At 41.9% G+C, this 23,376-nt stretch overlaps 1 protein-coding gene across 1 annotated transcript in view; it reads left to right on the plus strand.

Annotated features, from left to right (window-relative positions):
* Positions 1-23,376, plus strand: part of MOCOS (molybdenum cofactor sulfurase) — a 752,911-nt gene that overhangs the window by 335,465 nt on the left and 394,070 nt on the right. Inside the window, exon 6 of the mRNA XM_077491912.1 lies at positions 10,627-10,826. Coding sequence (XP_077348038.1) covers positions 10,627-10,826 — 200 coding nt within the window. The remainder of the gene's footprint in view (positions 1-10,626; positions 10,827-23,376) is intronic.

Here is a 23,376-nt window from a genome sequence, read left to right on the forward strand (position 1 = left end):
CTGCCCAAGCTAAACAGATTACTCTTAAAACGATTAACACCCCAATTATGGATCAGTTAGCTACTACTGTAGACAAGAAAGTTCTACATTTTTCCCCTTATAGATCATTGTTAGATGACTTCCATGGTAATCTACAGCTCCCGGGCAGGAACGGGTGGGCTAAGGATATTCCTACTTTGAATGGGGAGATATGGTAAGTAGTCTTGGAAAAGGTTTTACTAGTGTCCCTTTTAACAAAACAAAGACTGTCCCAACTCTGTATACTGTATATAGGTTGTATAGAACACTACATAAGCTGCATCATTGGAGTGCCCCTCAAACAGTACGCCTTTGGCAATGTGTTATTGCTACTATTAATCTTGTATTCCAGATTCTTTTGCACAATAATCCTTTGACATGTGCACTGGGATTCTTGGATAAGCAAGCATATATACCTCAAGCCCAAACTTCTAATTCTAGATAGTTTTTTTCTGGCCCGCAAATGCATTATGTTAAAATGGCTTTTTTCTCTCCCCCTGGATTTGAGGATTGGTGAAAGCAGGTTGATTCCACATTACTTTAAGTAAGACACATTCTGTTTCAACAGGGCACCCCTCATAAGTTTAGTGAGCTATGGGGCCCATGGATGGTGTGCATAGAGGGACCTGAGTACCATGAAGTATGCTCTTTGGTTACTGGTGTATTCCTTTTGATTAATGGGTGTTACTGATATCCTGGCTTTTTCCTACCTGTGCCTGTATTGATGGAATATACAAAAGTTTGGTCATTGTTTTTTCGTTTTTTTTTTTTTTTTGTTTTTCGTTTTTTGTACCACTAAAAAACTTTTAATAAAAAGTAATTTGGTAAAAAAAATGTTTTTGGGCTTAATACCACTTTAACCCCTTACAGCCGACACCTGCCTGCCCTTTAAGGGCTTTAGAATGCAGAGAGGTGGGGCTTATGATCATGTGATTGCCGTTATTGGCTGTCACAATGGTCACACGATCTGAAAGCTCCTGATCGCATGCAGCGAACCTGAGCTTTCCGTTAACTGTACTGGGAGTGCACAGGGCATGCTCTCTCGGCACAATCCTATTGGCGCTATTGCACGCAAATATGTGTCTGCACGACGCCAAGGTTGGGGCGAAAATAACAGGGACTGTGCCATTCAGGCCCTGCTTTTGGCACTTCCCATTCCCTTATGGCTGCATTGATTAGTCACAAAACACTCTTCAAACCATGGTCAGCATGGTCATTTGTATAGGTGCTTCTGCACATGCAGTGGAGGTTTCCATCTTTGCAAGGACAGGCAAATTACTTGGTGTTCCAGTATATTGATGTATGTTGCACTACAAATAGAAAGAAAAGCACTTCAGCTCTTTGAATTGCATGCTGCAGACAATTCAGCCCCTGAAGAAGGAATTAAGTATTTACACCTATAATTCCGAAACATGTTGGGATTATTGTGATTACACACTCCATCTGATCTCGTTTTGAGATCACCTGTGTGTTTCAGAATCTAGCTGCTGCTTATTAATCAAATCTGATTTAATTGTTTTTAGGTGTTCATACCCCTGTATCAAACTTATTATCATTTGTACCCAATACATTTTGTACTTTTTTACACAATGTTTCTTCTTTAAATTCTGGTTTACCTCCTTTGCAGGTACAATCCCTGGGGCACCTCTCTGCAATTTCTTCTGAAATTGGGATGTGGCAAAGGTTTCCAGTGTTACACTTATTGGTGGTTTCTCTCCATATTCTTTTGTACTGCTTATGCGTGCTCCCTCCACTCGTTCATAGTTAGGTTATCGTTTGAGCTTCTGTACTGTTATATTTATTTTGTCATTTTACATTGTTTCTGATTTACTGGCGTTGGTTTTGGAAGTTTTTTATTTGTTTAAATAAACTTTGTTTAATCTCAGTTAGCCTGGTTCCTAATTTCTTAAGATACAGCTCACTGATCTGGTCATCCTTGCTGGTCTCTTACAGTCCCTTATTGAACAAACAGAAATGTTGTGCTTACCGTAACATCCACAGGATCTATTGTAGTTTATAGACAATTTTGTGGGGTTTTACCTGCCTGGCCAATGGCTTTTAGTGTTTGCCAGTGCCCAATTCCTCCTGAAGCTGGCATTATAACCCGTTTGTGTATGAATTATTACCGATTGTGTGTCCCTTACTACTTGTCAAGAAATGGATACTGTTAGTACAAAAATCCTAAGGTTCGGGCTGAACCCATGGGAACATGTAACATGACAGCAGGTTAAGAAATAGGAAGGAGGGAGCACCCACAATGCCACATCCGTAATGTATCAAGGGAAAACAAAGAAGATACCAAATAGATATCAACAGGTCGGACTTTTAGGGCATGGAAGCAAATAGGAAAGTAGAAAAAAATATTTATTTTATTGAAAAATACAATATCATAAAAAAATACAATATCATAACAGTGTTCACAATATAAAAGTCATATAAAAGGATATAATTTGTACATTGAGCTATTATGTGTCGCATCTACGCGTTTCGTCGTAAAGACTTCCTCAGGACCCGGAAAATGGTTCAAATCGTAGCAAGAAAGAGCAACAATAAATCTCACTATCTTAAAATGAACTGCGCCTCAAGTACAAATGTGATAACAACGGATCCAAACATATGGAGCGGTCAACCATGCTGTGACAGAGTGGACAGCAAGGGGCACATTCTGATGAGTACAAACAAAAATTGATAGTTGCTTATAGCAGGGGCAGGAAAGAAGTCTCAGTCAGTATATTACCATCAATGGGAACGGCCAATAGAGGACATAATCCCATCCACATGAAGCTTAGTAGATGCTGGTGACACATAGTATGGCCAAACAGCATATAAAAACTAAAGGTAAAAAGCATTTTTGTGGAGACAATGAAAGCATATCCCTGGGAGACAGCCCAATGCTGTGCACAAATGCGTCTACATGAAATGCGTAGATACGGCGCACAAGGGCTCAATGTTCAAATGATATAATTTTACATGATTTTTATATTGTTTTAAACACTGTTATGATACTCTATTTTTCAATAAAATAAATATTTTTTTCTACTTTCCTATTTGCTTCCATGCCTTAAAAGTCCGACCTGTTGATATCTATTTGGTATCTTCTTTGTTTTCTCAGGACAGCAGGTTGCTGTTCCAATTTGCTTTTTCCACCCAAATGCATTATTTTACTTTTTTTTTACATTAACCACTTAAGGACCTCCTCATGCCGATATACGTCGGCAGAATGGCATGGCTGGGCACAAGCACGTACAGGTACATTGCCCTTCAAGAGCCCAGCCGGGTTCGTGCGCGCTGCTGGCGGCGTGCTCGCGACCCGGTCCTGAGCTCCGTGACCATGGCCGCGGGACCCGATCGCCACCGGTGTCCCGCGATCGGGTCACAGAACTGAAGAACGGGGGGAGGTAAGTGTAATCAAGCCTCTACCCGTGCTTCCTAGTGAGCTTGTCACTGACTGTCTGTTCCCTGTCATAGGGAACGGCGATCAGTGATGTCACATGCCAAGCTACGCCCCCCTACAGTAAGAAACATAAATTAGGTCACACTTAACCCCTACACTGTCCCCTACTGTTAACCCCTTCACTGCCAGTGACATTTTTACACTAATCAATGCATTTTTAATCGCACTGATCGCTGTATTAATGCCAATGGTCCCAAAAATGTGTCAAAATTGCCATAATGTCGCAGTCACAATAAAAATCGCCATTACTAGTAAAACATTTTTTTAAATAAAAATGCCATAAAACTATCCCCTATTTTGTAGACGCTATAACTTGTGTGCAAACCAATCAATAAATGCTTATTGCGATTTTTTTTACCAAAAATATGTAGAAGAATACGTATCAACCTAAACTGAGGAAAAAAATGTTTTTTTATATATTTTTGGGGGATATTTATTTTAGCAAAAAGTAAAAAAATATTGCATTTTTTTCAAAATTGTCGCTCTATTTTTGTTTGGGAGTCACGTCCGCGCAATTGTCAGTTAAAGCGACGGAGTACCGAATCGCAAAAAAGGGGCCTGGTCCTTTAGCTGCAAAATGGTCTGGGGCCTAAGTGGTTAAACCTCATTTTCCATATAGTTGCCCACCCCATAAATCTGTTCAGATCTTCTTTCAAAGTTTCCACATCCTGTGGAGAAATAATTCCCTTGCTTAGCTTAACATTGTCCGCAAATACAGAGATTGAACTGTTTACCCCATCCTCCAGGTCATTTATGAACAAATTAAATAGGATTGATCCGAGCACAGAAGCCTTTGGGACCCCACTACCCACCCCGACCATTCCAAGTATTTCCCATTTATCACCACCCTCTGAACTCGCCCTTGTAGCCAGTTTTCAATCCATTTACTCATCCTATGGTCCATGCCAATGGACCCTATTTTGTACAATAAACATTTATAGGGAACTGTGTCAAATGCTTGTGCAAAATGCAGATACACCACATCTATGGGCCTTCCTTTATCTAGATGACAACTCACCTCCTCATAGAAGGTTAATAGTTTGGTTTGGTAAGAATGATTCTATATGAATCCATGCTGATTACTGATAATGATACAATTTTCATTACTAAAATCTTGTATATAGTCCCTTATCATCCCCTCCAAGAGCTTGCATACTATTGATGTTCGGCTAACTGGTCTGTAATTCCCAGGGATGTATTTTGGCATATTTTTAAATATTGGTGCTACATTGGCTTTTCTCCAATTCGCTGGTACCAGTGCAGTCAGTAGACTGTCAGTAAAAATTAGGTGATCACTAGTCAATGGTCTGGCAATTACTTGACTGAGTTCCCTAAGCACCCTCGGGTGCAAGCCATCCAGTCCCGGTGATTTATTAATGTTAAGTTTCCCAAGCCTAATTCTAATTCTGTCCTTTGTTAGCCATGGAGGTGCTTCCTGTGATGTGTCATGAGGATGAACACTGCAGTTTTGGTTACTGAAGCCCCCCTGATTCCCTGGTGAAGACTGAGGAGAAGAATAAAATTCATTACCTTCACCATCTCCCCATCCTTTGTAACCAGATGCCCTTCCTCATTCTTTATGGGGCCAATATGGTCTGTCCTCTCTTTTTTACTGTTTATAACAAAAACCACCTGGCTATGCCCATGGGCTGTCCTCAGTCAGTATATAACACCCTCTCTGCTCTAGGTATTCAGTTTAGTAGCAAGCAATAATAGAAGTATCAAAAATTCTATAGAGGGGTTGGTGCTGTGTCCGTCAATGGACTCAGAGAAATAGATTTTACGGTGAGTACAAAAATCCCATTTTCTATTTCATTCATCAATTGACACAGTGCCTCCTTAATATTGACCATTGGGACATCCAAGAGCAGTGCCCAAAAAAAATGAGTGGTAGGCAAAATAATCCAAGGCTAACCACAAGAGCCCTAACCAGGACACAGGAACCTTAACTGGGTCACAGAAGCCCCATCTGAAAAATATAAATTTGAATAAAAAACACCCCTGAAAAGGGAGACCCCTCTTTAAACGGGAGACTGCAAAACCTTGCGGCCAAAAGAAGCATTTGCAAATGTCAAAATATCTCCTTTGTAGAATTTAGTGAAGGTATGCAATGATGACCAAGCCGCCACCTTGCAAACCTGTGATATTGACTCTTGATGGTGGACGGCCAAAGAAGTACTAAGCGCCCGAGTAGAATGCGCTGTGACAGGGAAAGAAGGAACCCCGACCCTTAATATAATAGGGCTGAGTCAAGTCTGTCTGATCCATCTGGGGATGGTAGCCAAGGAAGCGGCCAGCCTTTTTCTTGGTCCCTGTGTAACCAAAAAAAGTGAGTCTGACCTCCGGAAAGTGGCTGCCGGATACACCCAAATCGCACTAACCACATCCAAGGTATACAAAGCAAATTACTTGGGATGAGCCGGCTTGGGACACAAGGACGGCAACAAAATGTCCTCATTCAAATGGAAGTCAGAGACAACCTTGGGCAGAAATGACGAACAGGGATGAAGAACCACTTTATCCCTATGGAGTACTAAATAGGGACTATGACAGGTTAATGCCGAATAATGCCGAACCCAGCGGGCCGAGGTAATAGCTACCAAGAATGATACCTTCTGGGACAAACATAGGTAAGGGAATCTCCCGACTATTCTCAAATGGAGGTTTCAATACTGATAGTACTAAGTTTAAATCCCATGGCGGCAAAAGAGACTGTACAGGCGGAGCCACATGCCGGACTCCTTGCCTTGAATGAAGGTACAAACTAAAGAGTGAGTGGCTAGGTGTCACTAAAAGAAGACTGCTAAAGCAGACACCTGGCCCTTGATGGTACTCAAGGCCAACTTCTGATGAATGCCCCACTGAAAAAAGCTAAGATCCAAGCCACAGAAAAGGATCGAGGATGAATGCCAATTAACTCACTCCAAGAAATGTACGCTTTCCACGTACAATGGTATATCTTACTGGGAGCCGACTTCCTCGCCTTCACCATAGTAGGGATTTACTGATCCCGACAGGCTAGGCTATTAAAACCAGTTAGTCTAAGGGAGGATGGAAGCTCAGTCCTTGGTACAACTGGTCCTCTTTGAGAGGCTGTTTCCAATGGACCTTCCCACTCTGTCCTTCGCAGGCACCGCAGAAGAGGAAGGTGTTGGCCTTGCAGTGGCACTAGGACAACTGCGGCGTCTAACAGAGGAACCCTCAAAATTGCCACGAGTCTCTGTTACTTTCTGTTGAAATGAACCTGCTGAAGGGGCCGATGTTCGAGAAGAAAAACTACTATCCTTGTCAGCATTCAATCCAGAGTCAGACTCCGGAAACCCAATTTCCTGGATGGGGCTAGAGGGGACCTTGGGTAGTTCAGACGTCCCCTGAACCTTTACAGGAATTATATCTGCACAAGGAGACACGGGGCCCCCTGAAGTGGACAAACTTTGTCCCCCTTCTTTGGTACTCCCAAAAGGTTCAATTAGTGCATCTCCTTGAAGCTCACGAAGGAGGTCCATGAATCTGGAAACCAACAAAGATGTCCCCCCACCCCAGCAATGGGTGAAGGCAGACCTCCATGCTGAAGGAGTCTTGTCAGTGTATTCGGTGAAGCCTGCTCTAGGCATGCCAGTTCAAGATTGCTTGGAACTTCCCAGGGAAGACTTGAGAGATCTGTTTCCTTTGTCTGCAGTCCCGGGAGCCCGGAAAAAATTTCTTATGGGCTGAGAAGGAAGGCCCCCATCTGCGACGAGGCTCCTTCCCTTTCCTACATTGAGACGGGAAGATACTCTTCCCTCCTGTGACACCTTTAATTATGTCATCCAGGGTAGTCCCAAACAGGCGGTCACCTTGAAAGGGCAGATCAATAAGAGCTTTCTTAGAAGCTTGGTCTGCCAACCAATTCTTAAGCCACAACACACGTCTAATAACCATTGCTGAAATAGAAAGCTTTGACAGCACAGGAGCTGCATCTAAGGATGCATCACAAATATACTGCAGCCCATGGACCAACTGGTCTGCTAAATCAACATAAGCAGCAGGAACCTGCTCATTACACAGACCTTGGCCCATTCAGTTAGGGTCTGTGACACCAGGGCCAAGGCCAAGACTTGACGCAATGCCAAACCAGCCATAGTAAACATACTGCGTGCCACAGCCTCTGCTTTCCTGTCAGCCAGGTCCTTAAAGGAAGGGAATTTCTCTACTGGGATCATGGTTGCTTTATTCAACCTGGAAAGAGGAGGGTCCAACACTGGTGGGGTAGTCCACTTTTATTCAACCTGGAAAGAGGAGGGTCCAACACTGGTGGGGTAGTCCACTTTAGAAGGTCAGATCTATTAACCTTCTATGAAGAGGTGAGTTTCTATCTAGATAAAAGAAGGTCCGTAGATGTGGCGTATCTGGGTTTTGCACAAGCATTTGACACCGTTCCCTATAAATGTTTACTGTACAAAATAAGGTTCGCTGGCATGGACCATAGGATGAGTAAATGGATTGAAAACTGGCTTCAAGGGCGAGTTCAGAGGGTGGTGATAAATGGCCAATACTCGGAATGGTTGGGGGTGGGAAGTGGGATCCCACAGGGTTCTGTGCTGGGACCAATGCTATTTAATTTGTTCATAAACAACCTGGAGGATGGGGTAAACAGTTCAATCTCTGCATTTGCAGACAAAACTAAGCTAAGCAGGGCAATAGCTTCTCCGCAGGATGGGGAAACCTTACAAGAAGATCTGAACAAATGAATGGGGTGGGCAACTACATGGCAAGTGAGGTTTAATGTAGAAAAATGTAAAATAATGCATTTGGGTGACAAAAAGCGAATTGGAACAGCAACCTGCTGTCATGTTACATGTTCCCCTGGGGTCAGCCTGAAACCTTAGCTTATCCTTATTCCAATCTATCAAACAGATGGTACAGCGCTCTAACTAAAATAAAATGATTACTAACATATTAAAATTAATTAAAAGTCCAAAATAGCTTTTGTGTCAAAAAGTCCACGTGAATAAAGTGACTTAGTGCCAAGGGGGGGACCACCACCAATGGTAAAATTGGCTGCTCACCTCATCGTATGGACCCTTTAAATTACAGAGGGTCGCACGCACTTAAATATCAACGAATGCTTATCAACTCGTCCAATCTCTGTACTCCTCTCAGACAATATGCGACCGGTTCACAAACAAAAACACAGCTTTCTCCCATTCAGAGTCAAATGAACTGACACGTTCGTGGAATACCCACACTGGATCGGTAAATAGCCGTATTCACATTTCCTCAGACCTATACAGTGGATGAGTCGGTGCTGCCACGAGTCGAGTGCCCGCAGGAATCCCTTCCTCTCCGCCGTGCACGAAGGCTCCGGCATGGCTATATACCGATCCAGTGTGAGTATTCCACGAACGTGTCAGTTCATTTGACTCTGAATGGGAGAAAGCTGTGTTTTCGTTTGTGAACCGGTCGGATATTGTCTGAGAGGAGTACAGCGATTGGACGAGGTGATAAGCATTCGTTGATATTTAAGTGCATACGACCCTCTGTAATTTAAAGGGTCCATACAATGAGGTGAGCAGCCAATTTTACCATTGGTGGTGGTCCCCCCCCCCTTGGCACTAAGTCACTTTATGCATGAACTGACTGTATACCATTGAAGATTCCTCACGTGGACTTTTTGATACAAAAGCTATTTTGGACTTTTAATTAATTTTAATATTTTAGTAATAATTTTATTTTAGTTAGAGCGCTGTACCATCTGTTTGATATATTGTATTTTGGGATTTGGTAATTGATCCTTGTTGTTCAGCAGCTTTTCGTAAAGGGGTTGTACTGAGCTGATTTTTTCTGTATTTATCCAGACCCATTGTTAAAGGAAAACAGGAAATTTGTACTTACAGTATCCATTTCTTGACATGTAGTTAGGGACACACAATCATCAAAAATATGAATGCAAGCTATACACTGGGGGGGAACCTCTGGGGGAATCTAGGATGGAAAAGGACCTGGTGGTCCTAGTAGATCATAAGCTCAACAATGGCATGCAATGCCAAGCTGCTGCTAACAAAGCAAACACAATACTGGCATGCATTAAAAAAGGGATTGTCTCCAGGGATAAAGCAATAATTCTCCCACTCTACTAAACTCTGGTCCGGCCGCACCTGGAGTATGCTGTCCAGTTCTGAGCACCAGTCCTCAGGAAGGATGCACTGGAAATGGAGCGAGTACAAAGAAGGGCAACGAAGCTAATAAAAGGTCTGGAAGACATTAGTTATGAAGAAAGATTGTGAGCACTGAACTTATTGAGAAGGGATATGATCTCAATTTACAAATACCATACTAGTGACCCCATAATAGGGATAAAACCTTTTCGCAGAAGGGAGTTTAACAAGACACGTAGCCACTCATTAAAATTAGAAGAAAAAAGGTTTAACCTTAAACTTCGTAGAGGGTTCTTTACTGTAAGACAAGGATGTGGAATTGCCTTCCTCAGGTGGTGGTCTCGGGGGGTGGGGGGCATTGATAGTTTCAAAGAACTATTAGATAGACCTGAACTACCGCAACATTACAGGGATATACCATGTAATACACTAATACACACACATAAGTTGGACTTGATGGACTTGTGTCTTTTTTCAACCTCACCTACTATGTAACTATGTAACCCTTTTTACAAAAGTCGATACCACTATCTAGGCAAAGAACCCAAGAAGATTTGCAATTAAGCAGACCTTTATCTACTGTACATATTAGAATTTATCTTTTTTTTTTGCATCTTAGAATTTTTCTGATTTTACCTTTGATGATAAAAAAAAAAAGGAAGGGATAATTCATCTAACCTGCACTGACCATGAAAGACATCCATTCTCCCCATCTTTTTACATCCAAGTATTGTTCTATTTATGAACTTTCATTATCCCAAATATGGTATTTCAGATCTCGAGCTGCACATCAAATTTTTAATTGCATTGCAGAGATGTCTGATATATTCAGAATTTTTAATGTACTATATATGTGAAGTAAGTGAACCTCAAACTTTTTTTTTTTCTTTTAACCCTGCTTTATTTTGTTAGTATGCTTTCTTCAGGAGCTAACTTTACTCTGTGTGACAAACATTAATAAATCCAATGTTCTCAATGTAAAAAGAGAAATTAAATGAATATACATTTATTTTGTAGGAGGAATGGAGAAGATTAGAAATCATACCCATGCTTTGGCAAGGTACACCTACTCTGTGCTGTCGGCTCTACGTTATGCTAATGGACAACCTGTAATACAAGTCTACACTGATACAGAGGTTAGGACTTACGATGTGCAGGGTCCTATCATTAATTTTAATGTGCTGGATGAAAATGGAGACATAATCGGCTACTCTCAGGTACATATTTTTCAAGGTTCACTTCATGCATTAGCCACCATCTGTGAAATTGTTTCTCTATTATTGATTGCAGTACATTATTCATTTATCCTGTATTTTATTTTTCAAGTTTAAATACAATGTTGACTATAAACGTACACCTACAAAAGAAACATTCTTCCTTTACTTTTAGTCATGAAGTAATATAAATTTCTTTTTTATTGAGTTTGTTAGTCCAATAGAACTACCTATGCAGTCTGCACATATTGGATTAACAGTTAAATGTTCTTGCTTGCAGTCATCCTTTATTTAAAATAATGTCAGTGTATTTTTTCGTTTGACATGCTGCGTTGCTGTGTTTTTTTTTTTTTTTTTTTGCAAAATCGTTTTATTGAATTTTCACAAATATACAGCAAATTATCCAGAAAGAAAAGTATTTGTAGAAGTGACCTAGTTGGGTTTAATGTTTTTTTCTGGAACAAGATTATGTTTATGGGGTGATTGCCTTCAGCCTAAATAGTATTTATAGCATACCATGAATACTTAAAGAGGTTGTAAAGTCACATCTATTAATTACATTGATCCGCTCTGTTTTAGGTCCGTGTTTAGTACAGTGTGTGTGTGTTTTCTTAAAATTATAATGCTAAATAGGCATTATACTTTTGCACAGTGCTGCTGTGCAGTCATGTGCCCTCTCTCTGCTTCCCTTCCTGATTTAAGAGCAGGGCCGCTGATAGGCCAGTACAACTGGCCCTGCTGTACCGGGCCTGACCAGCAGGGGGGGCCCGAGCAACCTGAACTGCAAAATTCATATATAAAAAAAAAAAAAAAAAAGATTCTCCTCCACCGATCATCGTCCGCACAACCCCACCTCCGTTCGGTAAGGTTTTTTTTTGCTATTAGATGTGATTAGTCTGTGCTGTATGAGGCTGCAGGGGAGGGACTATTTGTTGTATTTCGGGCGCGGAAGAATACGCCTTCTGCGACCGCTCCTCCTGCTCCGCACATCGCACAAGTCCCGGCCAGCATACCCTATGGTGTTGCGGAGTGATATTCCTCTCTCTCTCTCCGCGTGAGAAGAAGTAGCAGAGTGAGAGGAGCAGAGAGTGCAGGGGCCGGGCGATCAAGCTATTGTGGACACTGAAGAAGAGGGAGGAAGTGATCTCTGCTGCCCTGCTAGAGCTAACAATTACACAGGTGAGGTGTATGCTTGAAGTTCAACATCTACTACTACTCTGCAAATACTCTGCAATACATACTCTGCAATACCTACTCTGCAATACATACTCTGCAATACCTACTCTGCAATACCTACTCTGCAATACCTACTCTGCAATACCTACTCTGCAATACATACTCTGCAATACATACTCTGCAATACCTACTCTGCAATACATACTCTGCAATACCTACTCTGCAATACCTACTCTGCAATACATACTCTGCAATACATACTCTGCAATACCTACTCTGCAATACCTACTCTGCAATACTCTGCAATACCTACTCTGCAATACCTACTCTGCAATACCTACTCTGCAATACATACTCTGCAATACCTACTCTGCAATACCTACTCTGCAAGACATACTCTGCAATACATACTCTGCAATACTCTGCAATACCTACTCTGCAATACCTACTCTGCAATACCTACTCTGCAATACTCTGCAATACCTACTCTGCAATACATACTCTGCAATACATACTCTGCAATGCAATACTCTGCAATGCAATACTCTGCAATACATACTCTGCAATACCTACTCTGCAATACCTACTCTGCAATACATACTCTGCAGTACCTACTCTGCAATACCTACTCTGCAATACCTACTCTGCAATACTCTGCAATACCTACTCTGCAATACATACTCTGCAATACCTACTCTGCAATACCTACTCTGCAATACCTACTCTGCAATACATACTCTGCAATACATACTCTGCAATACCTACTCTGCAATACCTACTCTGCAATACATACTCTGCAATACATACTCTGCAATACATACTCTGCAATACCTACTCTGCAATACATACTCTGCAATACCTACTCTGCAATACTCTGCAATACCTACTCTGCAATACCTACTCTGCAATACTCTGCAATACCTACTCTGCAATACATACTCTGCAATACATACTCTGCAATGCAATACTCTGCAATACATACTCTGCAATACTCTGCAATACCTACTCTGCAATACATACTCTGCAATACTCTGCAATACCTACTCTGCAATACATACTCTGCAATACTCTGCAATACCTACTCTGCAATACATACCCTGCCAATACATACCCTGCCAATACATACCCTGACAATACTCTGCAATACATACTCTGCCAATACTCTGCAATACTTTATACTTACCCTGCCAATACTCTGCAATACTTACCCTGCCAATACTCTGCCAATGCTCTGCAATACTTACTCTGCCAATACCCTGCCAATACACTGCAATACTTACTCTGCCAATACTCTGCAATACTTACCCCGCCAATACCCCGCCAATGCCCTGCCAATACCCTGGCAATACCCTGGCAATACTCTGCAATACTTACCCCGCCAATACTCTGCAATAAATACCCTACCAATACTCTCCAAAATACCATTTTATTTATTCATTAATGGTTTGTATTACATATAGATATTAAAGAGGTATGTTCTCATCTGAAAACAGTATTTCTTTTGGATAATCAAACCTATAACTGACTGGAGAAAACAAATATCACTTGTAGACAAACCTACACTTTGTTTCAAGGCGGGGTCTGGGGAGGGGCAATGGGTGGGGCAGGGGTGGGGCTAAAGGAGGGACCAGGGGCGGGGCCAGGGTGGAGCTGAATGGGGCCCCGTCAGGTAGGCTGTATGGGGCCCCATGATTTCTATCAGCGGCCCTGTTTAAGAGACTACAGTGGCAGCTGCAAAGAATAGTATTACTCAAGGCAGGAGGAGAAGGGAGGAGAGGAGATCAACTTCACAGTTCACACACATTCTACGGTAATGACAGGCAGAAAAGGAGGAGGGGCGGGTGAGATGCAGATGCTGAGGAGGGAGCAGGATGAGGGAGGCACGTAATCTGACCATGCTATCACAGATCAGAAGCCATGATCAGCATAGTCAGTACACACAGGGCAACACAGGAACAGGCAGGATCAACCAGGTTATGTACAACATGGAAATGCCTGCTTGACACTGCAGAAGTACTATGCTATATATCATGCCTTAAAGGGACAGGAGCTTCTTTTTTTTTTTTTAGGGTTTCCTGTCACTTTAATTTTTTTCAACCAAGCTGGCCAAAATTAATTATTTCCATTACTAGGTTATTTAGTCGCTTTGAACACTGTATCATACTGCAGTAACATCAGCTACATACAGTAGGCAGCGCTATGTTCTACAGCAGTACGTGTGACTTCCTGCCAGAAAAAAAATTAGTTGAACTGAGTGTTTCCCACCCATTCAAAGGAAACCTTGCATTTGTATCAATATATACTGTACAGAGTTGTTTCCTCTGAATGGTCAATGTGGTTAAGCAGGCAGATTACATTGCAGTCAGACAGAGAAAGCTTTGGATTCATTCATAAAAATGCAAGGCATCCTCTAAATTACTAGGAAGTGCTTAGCCTGACTCGATGGGATGGGATGTTGCCTGTACTGCTGCATACTATATGCAGTTGATGCTATGGCAGTATGATACAGTGCTCACAGCAGGCAAATATCTCAATATTGGAAATAGTTTATTTAGGCCAGCTTGGCAAAAAAAATGTAGTCCTCCTTTAGGGGGCTATGAGAAATGACCCTCCCCAAACAGGATAGTGCACTAAACCTGTAGGTAAATAAGACAACCAGAACCTTCACTAACTGGAAGAGTGGGTTTGATAAAGTTAGCATTGACTCCATTTAGGACAGGGCCTCTGTGAATGGGGGGGGGGGGGGTTCCTTCATGGGAAATTTACCAGTAATCGAATCAAAGTTATTGGGAGCAGAGAAACTACTGCAACCAGCATATAACATTGACCACAGGTAGAGGCACGCCAGTATGAAAAAATACAAGCTTTATATAAGAGAGATGACTAATCGTATATACATCCAATGTACAAACAGGTATAAAGTATTATCAGTAAAGAGCCCAAAAAGAGTCATTGTGGAATTGTACACATATACCCGGGTATATATCCACTTCCCACTCAGGCCAATTCTGACATTTCTCTCCTAATTTCTCAAATAGTTTCTAATTAGTCATGCAACCAGACCTCAAACTAAAAGAAGTAGCCATTGGATGCCTAACTTGGCGTTAGCCTATGCTGGTTATGGAGTCCTGAACTAAAGTTAGCTACAGAATACCAGACCAGAGGGGACATGGTTAAATAAAATAACAGGAGGTGCATTTGAATTCTATTGCAATAAACAGGTTCACCTACTAATATACTTGAAGGTGACCACTACACACATACAGTAGCACAGAAATAGCTATCTGGCACTGTGCATTTAAGATATATACAGCATCACACAAAAGTGAGTACACCCCTCACATTTTTGTAAATATTTGATTATATCTTTTCATGTGACAACACTGGAGAAAATTAACGTTGCTACAATGTAAAGTGGTAAGTGTACAGCTAGTATAACAGTGTAAATTTGCTGCCCCATCAAAATATATCAACACACAGCCATTAATGTCTAAACCGCTGGCAACAAAAGTGAGTACAACCCTAAGTGAAAATGTCCAAATTAGGCCCAAAGTGTCAATATACATGTGACTCATTAGTGTTACAATGTCTCAGGTGTGAATGGGAAGCAGGTGTGTTAAATTTGGTGTTATTGCTCTCGCTCTCTCATACTGGTCACTGGAAGTTCAACATGGCACCTCAAGGCAAAGAACTCTCTAAGGATCTGTAAAAAAGAATTGTTGCTACGCATAAAGATGGCCTAGGCTATAAGAAGATTGCCAAGGCCCTGAAACTGAGCCGTGGCCAAGACCATAGCAGTTTAACAGGACAGGTTCCACTCGGAACAGGGGGGGTCAGCATGTCAGTGCTCAGACCATACGCTGCACACTGCATCAAATTGGTCTGCATGGCTGTCATCCCAGAAGGATAAGGATAATGCACAAGAAAGCCCGCAAACAGTTTTCTGAAGACAAGCAGACTAAGGACATGGATTACTGGAACCATGCCCTGTGGTCTGATGAGACCAAGATAAACTTATTTTGTTCAGATGGGGTTAAGCGTGTGTGGCGGCAACCAGCTGAGGAGTACAAAGACAAGTGTGTCTTGCCTGCAGTCAAGCATGGTGGTGGGAGCGTCATGGTGTGGGGTTGCACGAGTGCTGCCAGCACTGGGGAGCTACAGTTCATTGAGGGAACCATGAATGCCAACATGTACTGTGACACACTGAAGCAGAGCATGATCCCCTCTCTTCGAGGAGTGAGCCGCAGGGCAGAATTCCAACATGATAACAACCCCATACACACCTCCAAGATGACCACTGCCTTGCTAAAGAAGCAGAAGGTAAAGGTAATGGACTGGCCAAGCATGTCTCCAGACCTAAATCCTATTGAGCATCTGTGGTGCATCCTCAAACGGAAGGTGGAAGAGCGCAAGGTCTCTAACATCCACCAGTTCTGTGATGTTTTCATGGATGAGTGGAAGAGGATTCCAGTGGCAACCTGTGAAGCTCTGGTGAACTCCATGCCCAAGAGGGTTAAGGCAGTGCTGGAAAATAATGGTGGCCACACAAAATATTGACATTTTGGGTCCAATTTGGAAATTTTCACTTGGGGGTGTACTAACTTTTGTTTACAGCGGTTTGGGCATTAATGGCTGTGTGTTGAGTTATTTTGAGGTGACAGCAAATTTACACTGTTATACAATTTACACACACTACATTGTAGCAATGTGTCATTTCTTCAGTGTTGTCACATGAAAAGACATAAAAAAATTACAAAAATGTGAGGGGTGTACTCACTTTTGTAAGATACTGTATGTTACAATGACTCAGATACACAATGATTTGAACTGCTACAGTCAATATAACAGAGCATAGAAATATCTTGTCTAATAGTCTCTGCTTCTGGCCTGGGTGAAATACAACATTATTTTCTGTGTAAATAAGATTATGTGTCTCAGTTCTCTGTGTCTACAGGCACATGACATATCTGTCTGTAACCAACTAACTCTGTAATAAATATTAAGCAAAAGGTATTTACAAATACAGACAGTACAGGGCAGCAGATCCCTTCACAAAATATGGGTATCTAAATGCACATACAGTTGTTCCAGTTACAATACAACTCCAGACAAATACTGTATTTGCTGGCGTATAAGACTACCTTTTACACTTAAAAAAAATGCCCAAAAATCGGGGGTCGTCTTATACGCCGGGTATACAGGTATACAATTCTGCCCGATGGATGTCAGCCCCCAAATGTCTGCTAATACTGTATGTGGCTTCAGCTACAAACAGTATACGCCGTTGAGCCAATCCCGGTGAGCGATGTATTCTATTAATGAATACAGAGCCTGCTTGGATTGGAGTAACAACCTCTGCCAATCCGAGCAGGCTACATAGAGTAGCCTGCTCGGATTGGCTTTGAGAGAGAGAGAGAGAGGCAAGGGCTGATGATGCTACAGCCTCTGCCAATCCAAGCAGGCATTGTATTCATTAAAATAATACACCGCTCACCATACTTCCCTGGGTAAATCCATTCACTGATCTCCTACTACTATACATCCTGCTATTTGCCTTTGAGGTCCCAGGCACCCAAGAGGGACAGGTAAATCTGGGACATATGACAGGGGGGTTATTAAATGCATTTTGGTGGACAATTCCCATAGAATGTGACCCAAAAGTGGTATAGGTTTGGTTAGTGAAAAATTCTACTTTCCAGAGTTGTGGCATTCAATAGATCTCTGTTTGTGTTATTATTGTTTGATTTACTTTATGACATAACACAGCATGGTGGATGAGTAGTTGGCATTCTTGCTTTGTGTTTTTTAATGGTTCTAATGTTTTTTTTAAATGGTGTTGCCTCAGAAGGGGGGTAGTCTTATACCGCGAGTATTGCCCAAAACCTATGTTTTCACTTGAAAAATAGGGGGTCGTCTTATACGCCCAGTCGCCTTATACGCCGGCAAATACGGTACTTTTTTTTTAGCAAAAAGAAAATAAGTTAAAACATTTTGTGTTATTGTTGTACATGACTCCATTTGAGGAGACTCTCACTTTCTATCCCTAACACCAAGACTGAATAAGAGTTAAACAAGGATCATTGGGACAGGAAATTATAGACAGCAATTAAACTCTCATATAAATTAGATCCTGCCTATCACTCTACAAAAAAGGCTTGTTGTCTGAGATGTAATAGCCTGTCCTGTTGTTATGACCCCCTATACCAGGAGAGGAAGTAAGGAAATTGTCCCTAATTGGTCAATAACCGCAAACAAACTGACAGCTTTTCTAACTTTTTCTAATTTTACTCATACTAAAAGCATTTGCTGTTGTTGCACTTTGATGTCTGCTTAAAATGGCTTAAATTGTTACTAAACCCACAACAGTAAAATCAATCTGTATAAGCATTAAAGGATGATTGTTATACTCACCTCGGAACCTAATGGGTTCATCCTCTACATTGTGTAAAAAGGCTGTTTGACTCTGATCCTCCCTTCCTACCACTATCACCTAATAATTTTCTGAAAACAGAGTCTATGGAGTCAGGCTGCACATGCTCAGTTTAGTGTGTATTGCTAGAGAGTTGTTGTTTTTTTTTTTGGAGAGTGCATGTGATCAGCACAGGGCCGATCAGCACTATCCAGATAGAGAGTCAGGGGTCCTACAGTCTCATAGGGCAGTCAGAAAACTCCTCCTACAAGCTTTAACCAATGCTTTGCTGGACACTGATAGAAGTCACAAGACTGTTCTAATTGCTGATGAGAAAAGGTATTTAGCCATTTATATATTTACTAAAATAATTGCTTTATATCTTCTGTGCACTGTAGGAGACCAGATATAGTGAATGCAGGTTCCTGGTTTAGTAACACTTTAAGATCTGAAAAAAATAATGCTCAGTTCAATGGGTGGCTTTACAACATATCAGAAATCTAGTAGTTGGTGCAAAAAAAGCATGCAATGTAGAGTGAAATATTTGAGAAATTGGATTCCCTGTAATTGCCTAATTACATGGTATGTAGGCCTTCAAGATACACTTTGGAAGACCCTTCCCCTAATTTTCCGAGTTAGTCAAACATACACATAAAGCCTTATGACTTTCATGTTCCAGGAAGTGCTTATGATTTAGTGTTTGTGTATATATCATTGCAAGTCATTTATTTGTTTTGTACAATCTAATACTTTTTTGCAACACTGTTTGACCACTTATGGTACTATGGATCATTGACTTTAGGTACAATCGAATCCTCCTAAAAATGTATTATTCCCAGCAACCCATAGTAGGTTGCAAAATGATTATAGGCTATAGTTTTAGATAAAAAAAATGAAAACGTCAATAGTTTTAATTTTATTTCCATAATGCATATTAGTAAAATCATCAAATCATTATTTATAATTCTTATCATTTGCATTATAAAAATTACATATATTAGCCCTTGTACACACGGCCGGACATTCCGACAACAAAATCCGTCAGATTTTGTCCAACGGATTTTGTCCGAAACTTGTGTTGCATACACACGGTCGGACAAAGTTGACGGAAAATCCGATCGTACGTAACATGATAACGTTATTTAGTTAGGCGGGACTACGTTTAGGCTAGTAGCCAATAGCTTTGGTCTAAGAATTTGATCTAAGCATGCGTGGCACTTTGTCCGTTTGGAATTCTCTACACACAATCGGACAGAGTCCCATCGTATAATGTTGTCGGAAAGTTTTATAGCCCAGCTCTAAAACTTTGTCCGTCGGATATTCCGACGGAAACAGTCCAATGGAGCCCACACACAGTCGGATTATCCGACAACACGGTCCGATCGGACATTTTCAGTCGGAATGTCCGACCGTGTGTACAAGGGCTTAGTGTTTGTGTGCTAAGGTAGCCTTTTCATTACAAATGGGCTTTCAATGCAATGCTTTAGATCAAAAATGTGCATAACCCTTTTTTAGCATTGCAGTGCCCCACAATACATGATATGTGTGTTGTGCATTGTGGTGCCTTGTGCATGGTGCTATACTGCATAGGGTATTAAGATACCTTTCACAATCAATGGCACTGTAATGTACTATGCTTATGTTGCCATGTGTCATAGTAATCAACACATTTTACAGCATATTGCTGCAACACATGAGTGTGACTAGTGCCTTAAAGAATCCCTTCTGCAACATGGGAAATGGTCAAGTTGTGCATGTCACTTGTGTCAAATTAGTTGCTGTGTGCACTGCCTATCTTAATGGTCCTAGAGTACAGCCAGTTTTTATTCACAACAAGCAGTCAAACAGTAGTACATAGCACACTTTACATTCAATAATTTAAAAATACATTAAGGATTTTAGCAGTGGCAAAATGAAGGAATTGTCTACCTCCCTTCCACTACTACTACTGGAAAAACTAAATTTGATGATCACCTACTAAAAATGCTTTACATTAGATTACCATAATGTTGTTATAGATCAGTGAAAGGGTAACTCATGTTGCATGTACATTCATCTCCATGGATATCATCCTGTAAAAACAGACAACAAAGAATGAAACGACCTCCAAACCTCCTAAACTATAGAGAAAAGGAGAAGGAGGATAACAATAGGACTTTTATTGTACCACATGGGAACAACACATCCACAGCACATAGAACTATATTAAAAGACCTTAAAAGCAATTAGATATACTTTGCCTGACTTTATATCTGTGAGATGGTCACAATTTCATAGAGTACATGAAGTCACGTATGGCACTAAAGATCAAAGTGTTTTGTGACTGTGCACTTCTTCAAGACCCACACCATAGAATATCCATGAATAATGGATTACTGATCTAGGGACCTAAGGCAAATGACCATATAGAGTACCAAAAACCAGGGAGTGAAAAAAATCATCTAAAACTGCTAATATGATAAAGAGAAGGGAGGAAGGATACAAAAGTACAACCCAATGAAACTGTGATATTATGTAGATCAGCAGGACACTTATGTATGAACAGTCCAAAAAAACCTTCAAACTACTGTAAATAGAGTTTTTTCCCCAGGCAAAAAAGGTATTGCTTTCTGACTGGAGTCCTTATCTTTCTGGTTGTTTGTAACAGGAACTGACAATCTTTTTGGTGTTTTTTTGCCTGGGGAGGAAATCTCTATGCAATGTGGAGGGCTTTTTTGGCCAGTGTATATGTCAGTGTCTTGCTAGTCTAAATACATAGTGGCACATCCAGAGTGGTCTCTGCAGCAGGTTAACCTCCTTTTGGTTCTTATTTCTTTTTTTTCATTTTTGTGTTATATATTTTTGTGTGTTGTACTGTGTATCCCTAATGGATTAGATTTTGATGGCAAAAATATTAAACATGTCTATTAATATAAAAGGAAGTATAAAATATACAAGCAAAAGCGTGCCCGTTCATTGAATGGGATTATTACAGAAAAGCACATCACTGCAGTGACATAAAACAGTAAAATATTTGGGGCGTGGCTTGACCTCGGTGGAAGATGGCAGCATAACTCCTCAGCTCCTGCCGACTGAGAGAACCATCAGCCTTTAACGGAGGATTTCTACCCTTGTTCCATCGCGCAAATCATGGGAACTTCATCCCGAAGCTCTTCGGCCTCCCGCTCGAGGTCTCCAAGGGAGAATACCGGGCGCCTGAGCCAAAACATACCCGATATGTTCCGGAGCCAAGCTGGCAATATGGCGGCGCCACGAGGCGCGGTACAAGCTACGGGCCTGTCACACAACGCTCGCCGGCGGACCCCCCCGGCCGAAGATGGCATTGTTCTCACTCCTCAGCGACAACCTAGCCTACAAGACCTCCGATCGGTGGCCACCGATATCAAAGAAACCCTTACTGCGGCCCTCACAGCGGCAATCTCGGACCTACGAGTAGATATCCAAGCTATCTCGGGCAGAGTGCAGGAAGTTGAAAACATATTGGAGACCCATTCTACAGTGATCCGGCGTTCCTGTCAGACCATCGATACGCATACCCTGCAATTGAGAGATCTTAATCGCCACATCGAGGACTTGGATAACCGCGGAAGGCGTCACAACCTCCGCATCCGCGGTTTGCCCGAATCCATCGAAGCGGAACACCTGCTATTAGAGGTAACGACCCTATTCAACAATTTATTAGACAGACCTGTCGCCACCCCGATAGGCATGGAGCGGATTCACTGCGCTCTACGCCCCAGGGGGAAAGAAACAGACCCGCCACGGGATGTCATATGCTGTGTAATTGATTACCAGTTGAAAGAAGCTATCCTGAGAAAAGCCCGGGAGGCGGAACCCCTGTTGTACAATGGTGCAAACATTCACCCCTTCCAGGACCTGTCGAACATTACGCTGCAACGGCGTAGAGAACTGCGCCCAATTCTGGAAGTTCTACGGGCCAAGGGAATACCCTATCGTTGGAAGTTTCCCTTCGGATTATCCGCTTCGGCACACGGTCGGTCTGCTCTCCTTCGTGTCCTGGAGGATCTTCGTCACTTCTGTGAAACCTTGGAGATACCGTTGACGGCGGTGCCCGATTGGTATGCGGACTTCAGACCGACCATACTCAGAAAAGCCGCTCCACGCGATGACACCATGGACACTCAGGATTCCCGCTTTCGGAGGAGACGCTCCCCCTCGGACCCACGAGCTCAACCCATGGCTTCGGGTCTAACGCACGGACCCAGCCCGACGAAAGCACCGCAGTCCAGGAGAGGATCTGCTTCGAACCAACCAAGCAGACAGTTAAGTAGCGGGTCAGGTTGCTGTTTTCAGATCCCTTCGGATGTCGATTGGACCTTGATTGTAACCTCTAACTTTCGTATCTTTTTCTGGTGTCCCCTTTTTTTTTTTTTTTTTTTTTGTCGTTGCTTGCTGTTTTCTTTCCTCTAGTATATTTGTTACTCTTATCTGGTCACTCCATTGGCTCGACCGGTCCGCACCATCTAACGAACGGTTTGAAGAGGGCCACTTGTAATAGGCCCTGGCTCCCACTTTTTTTTTTCCTTCATCTGCCTCGGTTACCTATTCCCATTTTTGGCCTCCTCCCTTATAACATATGTGTTTTTTTTTTTTCTAATGTACTTTCTCTCCAGTCGGCCAGCTTAGACCTGTTACTGTTATTGTTATTGTTCTAAATTCTAGCATATCTCCACTGTCTCAAACCAACCCCCACGCAGTGGCCCGATAGTTTTTACCTTCTTACAGCTGTTCTGTTCTTATACCTCCACTGCATCGCTTTTGGTATATATACATTTCTTGTTTTATTTTTTGGAATCAGTTTCTCGGTCTCCTCAGATTAGCAAGCTGGTTCTTGCTAATTTCCAATTTCCCACCCCAGATCTAACCTACGCATCAGCACAAGTTGGGTTATCTTACTCCTCTTTTTGTTCATTACCATCCGATTCCCACCCTACCTTACCCTCCCTT

Source organism: Lithobates pipiens, unplaced genomic scaffold, assembly GCF_037356315.1.
Source record: "Lithobates pipiens isolate NorthernLeopardFrog02 unplaced genomic scaffold, aLitPip1_a1.2 Scaffold_19, whole genome shotgun sequence".
NCBI lineage: Eukaryota > Metazoa > Chordata > Amphibia > Anura > Ranidae > Lithobates > Lithobates pipiens.